Raw genomic sequence first — 8912 nt, 5'->3', positions numbered from 1 at the left:
TACGTTTTTAAGGATGGATTACTTCGAAAGACTAGTATGTAAATTTTAATTGTTAAATAGATTTAAACGTGATTGTAAGCGTATGGAAGAATTTTTAAAATTGTTTAAACTCATCCAAAAGGTATGTTTTTAAAATAACATGATCTTATTTGTTTGTTTGTTTACACTGTTGTAACTTGTGAACTTTTTTAATTTTAGTTGGCTGAAGAGAGACAAGAAATGCCCGAAACGTGTGTAAACGAGAGAAACACGTATCAACTGAATAAAATTTAATTCTGTGATTTGCCAAGTGTATGTATATATACAATAAATAATTTGTGTTCGAATGAAAAAAGTGCGAATTAAATGAAACTTGTTATAATTGTTGAATTAAAATAAATAGCGAAACAATTTTTGTATGTAGAGACAAAATACAAAATTAATTTTCCCGAAATCATTTCAAAATGTTTTATTACAGAAAAAAATTATTTCGTTTATACATGAAAATAATAAAAAAAAGTAAAATGTTTTAGCAATTATAATCGATATTTTGAAATTTCTATATCACTGCTATATAATTTACAAATCGATATAAGTTCATTACTCGAAATATTCATTACTTTCAAATCGAAATATTCATTACTTCCAAAACAGGCGACTGCCCGTTTTGGAAGTAATGAATATTTGAAATTAATATTTAAAATCAATTATCTTTGCCAGTAGAAAACACAGAGCTTTAATATTCTAACTGATTAATTTATTGATTTTAATCTTCAATTCAAAAAGCTTTTAGTAAAAACTTATTAAACCAAAAATAAAAACTAAAATATTGTTTACAATAAACTATATAAGCAGAATAAACTCATTACGAGTTTTGAGTACTGCACTGCAATCACGAAAACTAACTAGGTAAGTAAAATTATCGATATACTAGCAGGTAGGCCCAGCGTTTCTTGGGCAAATGTAACGATAGCGAAGATTAAGATTATTAGGTTATAGTCAAGCTTACCCGTTTTCACAGAATGCAAGAATTGGGTCTTCCTGTTTCCCGACTAATTAAAGAATTTTAGATGGGTATAAAAATATGTTCGATTTCTCGCAAAAACGAAAAAAAAAACTGCATCTGCATCTTGCACGTCGCTTTCTCTTAACAATTCCATTGTTACGTAACACTTCCATTGCTGACACGTTTATTGTTGACACTTTCATTGTTACTTAACACTTCCATTGTTGATGGAAGTGTTAAGTCTTAATCCTGTCTCTCTCCCCCGTAGAAAATAATTTCGAAAAATCCCTTGTTTGTGTGCATTTTTTGACATACCCTAACTGTATACCAAATTTCAACTTTCAACTCCTAACCGTTTGGGCTCTGCGCGTATTATTATTATTTTATCAACTCATCTCGATTGTATATATAGATTTATCCTATACATTACAGAATTATATTAATTATTTTCGTATTATACACTATTAATTGATTAATTGATAGATTAATATTAGATTAATTGATGTTAATATGTTTTAATATTTTATTAAATTTGTTGATTTATACACTGAAGACGGAGCCGAGATATGACTATGAAATTGACGTTTGTGCTGTTTTTTCTTGCGAACCATTTGTTTACTCACGAATCTTTCGCTGGTAAGTTATATGTTTTACAATAGAAATAGAAGATCAAAGCTAATAACAAACAATTTTGACTGTATTATTTATTCATTTCTATATTTATAGGGGAGAATTTACTATTTTGTTTTATTTTAACTGCATATTCTAATTCCTGTTATGTTGTAAAACTTATATAAAATAGATTTATAATAGGAAAGTATGGTATAATAGTGATCTTTTGTTGTTTTGTAAACAGGTCGAGATACACACGACCTGTTTTATATCTTAAATTCGTGACATTAAATCATTAATATTTAATATTATAAATTTTCACAAATAAAAACTCCTATGTGCAATATTTCAGATTATTTCGATAAAAGGCATAGAAGTTGTTAAGCTTCAAACAGGATAAACAAAATCATGCACACACTAGCATCCATCTATACAGGAAAACTCCCGAATGGTTTTTTTATTTATTTTTGCATTCTTTGACATTTGAAGGACATCAAAGTCCGAAACATGTAAAAATCTCAAAGGGGAATTTTAGAACTTTAATCAAACGTCATACTATCTCTCTGATTTATCTCTGATATAGAGGGGGTTGCAGAAGTAGGTATATAGTTGTTATAATGGAAAAAGGCATACAGGAAAAAATTGGAAGAAAAAGCATGTATTTTTATGTACAAATTACCGTATATTTCCGCAGATAAGACGATCTTCAGATAAGATGATCTTCAGATACGACGAGGTAAACATTTTCGTCAAATTTTTATACTTTTAGCATTTATCTGTACTATAAGATGACCCCAAACTATAAACGGCCTATGAATTTAATTTAGATCAGTGATCAACATCTAGATAATAATACGGTATAGCATATAGGGAACTATATCCTATTTTTAATTTTTCGAATAAATAAATTTGATTTTCTTGCATCTGATGATACTGCCTTGGAAGTATTGCAAGCATCCCCACTGACTCAGGCATTCGAGTAATTAGCTAGACTAAGGGTCCCGAAACTTTTTATCCTGTCGATCACTTTATAGAATATTTGCCTTTTTATCGACCCCAGATTACGTATTTAACAAAAACATTAAATCATTTTTGCATTTCTGATGTTAAGCGACAAAGGAGACTTGCATAACAACCCAACAAAAGAATTTATAGTTCCCATATATTATAAAATCCACCCTATAACATTAACAGAAAAAGAAGATATTTTCTACTGATTTATAATGTTAAAAAACAATAGTAAAATTATGGATGGATGGAAATTTGCCTATAGTTATTAAACCGTACATGTCACAATACACAATTATCTTTTAAAACATAACATAAGTTATATTAGATGAAAAAAACCTCTTACTGTCATTTTGCGACTACTACTGAATGCCTTAAAAATATATTAACATAACTTTTTATTAAAATAATTGATATTAGTAGGATCGATGTGTCTGAAGAGAAGCAATAAGATTATTGAAATTCGGTTGAAAATTGGTAAGTTTTAGTCGCAAATCACCACGGTTCTCCAAGTTCAATCTGTTCCTCTGTTTTGTCAAAATTGCGTTCGAGTGGCTAAAACCAGCTTCAACCATGTATAAAGTTGGGAACAAAAGTAAGAAAGGTTCGGCTTCTGCTCTGAGTTTGGGATATTTAGTGGCAATATTGCTATTGCTCCAAAATTCATCGAGGTTTTTATTTTTAAACAACACTTTAGCTTCGAGATCTACACATATTTCAATCAGTTTGTCTTCTAAGCCAGGTTCATTACCTTCATTATCTATTTTTACATCAAATGGATTAGCAAACCATTCGGGAACATGCATATTCTCCAATTCTTTGAAACGTGCTTAAAAGTATTCTTTTAATTTATCATGATGTTTAATATATATCTCCAAATCACGGTCGGAAACCTTTTCATTTTCTCATAGTACACGCAAGTTTGAAAAATATTTAAAATCTGATCGTGTCAGTAAAGATTTAAATAGCTCCATTTTTACTTGAAAGGTCGTTATGATTGTTCGAGCTTGAAAAATTGTAACGTTTTTTTTTTCTTGCAAACGCTTCTGTACTATACAGTAATACCCCGAACTTACGCGATAGGTGGGACCGAGCGATAACAGCGTAAGTCGAATTCGCGTAAATCGGGGTATAATTTCTCTATGTGTGTAAAATCCAAGTCGGAAGTATGTAAGCTAATAAATGTTCTCGTTAAACTTATTTCGTCTTTTGATTCGTTCATTGTTACAAGAAATCACTACATAGAGTCGCTCGAGTCTCCCTAGATATAACAAACACAGAAATAAATAACACAAAATCAATTGTAGATATGTGTCGATTCCGCGCGACACGTCCGAACATGTAAGTTGAACAATACTGTGGAGAGAATGAGTAATCAAGAGTTGCCTGGTGCTCAAACAAAAGACGAATCGACGGCATTTGAAAATCGCGTAACTCGGGTTCGCGTAAGTCGGGGTAGCGTAAGTCGAGGTATCACTGTATTAATGATTCTCGATATATTACGATATTTTCTCTGTAGAAGACAAAATATCTACATCTATATATATATATATAACCCATTCAACGGGTATCCGTCCGTCCGTCCGTCCGTCCGTCCCGTAACCGTTTGATAACAGATACTAGAGGCGCCACTATCGTGTGTCATATGTCAAACATTCAAATTAACAGTTTTAATTCTTATTTAAATTAACAATGTAAATTATTATTATTCATTTGGCAATAAAGTATTATTTGGTCAATATAACAATATAAATAATTCAGTATATTTCTAATAGGAATTTATTATTTCAGGGGCTTATATCTCGCGAATGGTCACGAGTAGGGGTATGGTTCTTTTGCCTTTTTGTTCGCACAGGGGGCTACAGTTTGGAGGGTCGCCACCTCTTCACCTAATCTTACCATTGGGACTTTAACAGAGCTGTACAGCATATTGATAGGAACAATAAAGTCAAAGGAACCGTGCTTCATGGAAATTTGTAAACAACGCCCACTAGGGGGCGTCCCGGGCTACTAGTTTAGATATAAAATACTTAAAGTGACAATTCTAATAGAGTGTAACAGTACAACGTATGTCTGTGTATAATGAACTACCAGCGTTCATAACATGTTTGCTAGTACAGTTTCCAGATGGGTGAAAACAGAGTAACACATGCTTAAAGGCTAAGGCAAAACTCAAGTGATAACTAGGGTAGTCAGTAATGTTGATCGTATCCGTATTTCGATTTTCTATTAGAATATTCTATTTTTTTCCTAGACAGTTTAGTTGATCCACTTTGGGATTAATCGACCCCTTTCGACCCTCGTGTATTAATTGATTCCTGGATAACTTATCGACCCAAGGAGTCGCTATCGACCACTTTGGGAATCCCTAACCTAGACTATTCAAAAAACGTCATATGGGCTATTTAAATACATTGGTGAATGATTTGTTTAATTTTATAATGGTTTTAATTTATATAAATTTTAGTCTAGTCTTTTTTAAATCTATCCTATAAGACGACTGTAAATTTTTGGTTTTTTTTAATGATGAAACTATCGTCTTATCTGCCGAAATATACGGTACATCACAAATAAGGAATACGAACTAATAAAATATTTTTAAAAATAATAACAATAAACACCAAACATTTATATTCTTTAGATTCTCACCTTTATACCTACTTTGGCACATCTCTGTATATAACAGCCAGAAAATAACAGTGTAGTTACAAACATCGATTCTAATATTGAACGAAGCTGGAAATTATAATCATTTTTTACAAATGTTGATTCATTCAATATTATGTTTACAAAAACTTTAATTAAAACAATTTTAATGTATTATAAACACTTTATAAATTGCTTTTATTGAGAATGTTTTTTGAGATTATAAGTAAGAAATTGTGCGATGACCTGAATTCCATTGTATACATTATTGGGATGTACAGTAGAGAACATACATATAACATGATTAACATACTTATTGTTGTGTGTAAAGAGATATGGCTTAGGAAAAATGGTGAAGTGTAATACTCTATTAGACCATTATTGCAATGTATTGTTATTGGACCTATATTTTGTCAAAAGTATTTTATCACACGAATAGATTCCTTGTGTGCATGTCAAGTTGCTTTTGCCGAATTTCGAAAAGTCATTAATTTGGCTGCAATGTGAAAAAGTGTAAACGTATAAATTGCCAGTGTTTGTTGTTTGTCCGTCTGTTTGTTTTTTTTTATTAAGCTCGATCACAAAATAGGAAATACAATATGACTTATGAAGAGTCTTCGAACCACAGCCTCAAACAACTATAAACGTATTTCCTTAAGAAAAACTTACGTGTTTTCAACATTATGCTTTTCAGAATTTTATAATAAATAACAATTTCAGGGTTTGCTTTAACTACAATATTATAACAGATTGCACCACTACAATTTAAAATTTTTTGTTCGAAAATTTCGCTACCTTTTTCAATATTTTATAGATATAAATTATTAAATTAACGAATACATATACATATATATATAATAAGATAAACATTTAATTAATATTATATTATATAGAACAAATCATGAAAAATACACTTAGTAGAAGCTTGAAGAAAATAAAAATCACGGGAGTACCTGTAAGTTTTCTTTTTATTTACCTTATGAAATATTGTTACAAAATATATCTTATTTCCGTTGTTATAATATTTTTAGTTCCCTCCTTATTTAAAAATGAAGAAGATTAATAACACAGTAGTATTTGATGGTATCGATTTTAAATTTCTAAGTTTAGTCATTCAAAATTTAAAAAATGTTCAGTAAGTAAATTCAATTTATTTATCGATAAATATATAGGATAATATACAATTTTATAAGATATTTTACACAGATATGAAATTATTGAACCTGTTGAAAAAGTGTTTGGAATTAAATTAGACAACGGCTCGTGGAATGGTTTAATTGGAAGAATACAAAGAAAGGTAAGAAGAGAAATAACAGTTCAATTGAATTTGTAAAATTAATTATAACTATATACAATATTTAATTTATTTTTATAAGGAAGCTGATCTTAGTGGAATCATGTTATACGCGACGTACGACAGATTTCAAGTAGTAAAATTAACAGCTTATATTAGTAGTAGTAGGGTTCTATTTGTTGTTTCTAGACCTAAACAACTGTCAAAACTAACAACAATAATAAGGCCATTTTCATTTGAAGTGAGTAAAGTTTTTTTATTTTTTATATTTTTACTAAAATTACGTTGATTTAAAAAACTCCGTGCACGAAATAAACGAAAATTCTTTTGTACGAGAATGTTCCAGTTGGCGAGTTATTTCGGAAATATCTGTACGAGTCATTCTTTTTAACCGCCTCTGCATTGTAGTTCCGGCCGAATAAACAAAAATATTTTAAAAAAGCTTTTGTATTGTCAAATATCTAATTTTATACTTTTTTCCAATAATACGAATATTTCAAGATCATTTGCAATATTAATGACCAATCTGCTTTTATTTAGAATTTGAGCTTTTATGTATATCGTATTTACACATCCTATGGATTATTGAAATGTTTTCATAATCATAATTCGTATATTTATTTTATTTTTTGCAATTTTATTTTGAAAATGATGTTAGACACATAAAATATGAAAACAGATATCAAAGCATAGAAGCTACCGTGGTCCCGATTAACTATATACAAATTTCAGGTACAAACCGTAGTTACTTTATTTCAATTCAAACATTTCATTTGAAGGGATATAGACAGATGACTGGCATGAATCNAAAAGTGTTTGGAGTTAAATTAGACAACGGCTCGTGGAATGGTTTAATTGGAAGAATACAAAGAAAGGTAAGAAGAGTAATAACAGTTCAATTGAATTTGTAAAATTAATTATAACTATATACAATATTTAATTTATTTTTATAAGGAAGCTGATCTTAGTGGAATCATGTTATACGCGACGTACGACAGATTTCAAGTAGTAAAATTAACAGCTTATATTAGTAGTAGTAGGGTTCTATTTGTTGTTTCTAGACCTAAACAACTGTCAAAACTAACAACAATAATAAGGCCATTTTCATTTGAAGTGAGTAAAGTTTTTTTATTTTTTATATTTTTACTAAAATTACGTTGATTTAAAAAACTCCGTGCACGAAATAAACGAAAATTCTTTTGTACGAGAATGTTCCAGTTGGCGAGTTATTTCGGAAATATCTGTACGAGTCATTCTTTTTAACCGCCTCTGCATTGTAGTTCCGGCCGAATAAACAAAAATATTTTAAAAAAGCTTTTGTATTGTCAAATATCTAATTTTATACTTTTTTCCAATAATACGAATATTTCAAGATCATTTGCAATATTAATGACCAATCTGCTTTTATTTAGAATTTGAGCTTTTATGTATATCGTATTTACACATCCTATGGATTATTGAAATGTTTTCATAATCATAATTCGTATATTTATTTTATTTTTTGCAATTTTATTTTGAAAATGATGTTAGACACATAAAATATGAAAACAGATATCAAAGCATAGAAGCTACCGTGGTCCCGATTAACTATATACAAATTTCAGGTACAAACCGTAGTTACTTTATTTCAATTCAAACATTTCATTTGAAGGGATATAGACAGATGACTGGCATGAATCTATTGTAACAATAAAACGATGGTGAATAGGGACAATACACTACAGTACAACTTTGAGGTAGTGATCATACGTTTTAAATTAAATGAATAAAAACATGAAAAAAATTTAAGCTTAGCACTGCGAAGTAATTATAATAAATAATTGCTCGTTTTCATTATTTATTATATCTTTTAGGATGTCTTTTTTCATTATTTTCTTTTCTCATGTGATAATTATATAGAAAAGTACTGGAATCGTGTTGACTTTGACCTTTTGAGTTTTCTACAAATCTGTATGGTTTGAGGCTGTATTTAAAAAGGCAAAAATATTTCGTGGATATGTATGTGTGAGTTGGTATATATTTCGGTTATTATCTCATGAAAATATAGAGATTTGGAATGGGCTTGTACAGTACATGAAAGGCATTGACACTACTAAATTTTGGTAGTTAAAGATTAAAAGAGGATAGACATAAATCAGTTTAAAGCGTTATATATGAAGAGTGGTAAAAACTACTTAAAATTTTATTTCTTATAAAATTAATACTTATTTATAAAACTCATGCAAACCCACAAAATTAAAGGTTTGTCATTGTATAGTAGTTTAGTATAAAAAACTTTTTTTATAAAATTTTGTAACGGATAACGCAACGCGTAATTTTGTTTATTTTATTTAATGATATAAAATATTTTATTATAAATAAAAACTC

The 8912-nt window shown here is 29.3% G+C and overlaps 1 protein-coding gene across 1 annotated transcript; it reads left to right on the top strand.

Moving 5' to 3' along the window:
- The first annotated feature begins 1563 nt into the window (after positions 1–1563).
- Positions 1564–7456, top strand: LOC111639849. Its single transcript, XM_023385799.1, has 6 exons — positions 1564–1621; positions 6145–6206; positions 6283–6386; positions 6458–6548; positions 6628–6786; positions 7325–7456. Exons 2-6 carry the CDS (start codon positions 6153–6155, stop codon positions 7454–7456), a joined length of 540 nt encoding a protein of 179 aa, XP_023241567.1. The 5' UTR covers positions 1564–1621; positions 6145–6152.
- Positions 7457–8912: the final 1456 nt, after the last annotated feature.

This window comes from Centruroides sculpturatus, unplaced genomic scaffold (assembly GCF_000671375.1).
Source record: "Centruroides sculpturatus isolate CEXI.00-Female unplaced genomic scaffold, Cexi_2.0 scaffold1310, whole genome shotgun sequence".
Taxonomy (NCBI): Eukaryota; Metazoa; Arthropoda; class Arachnida; order Scorpiones; family Buthidae; genus Centruroides; species Centruroides sculpturatus.
The sequence above is the reverse complement of the archived record's forward strand: the minus strand, read 5'-3'. Positions and strand labels throughout refer to the sequence as shown.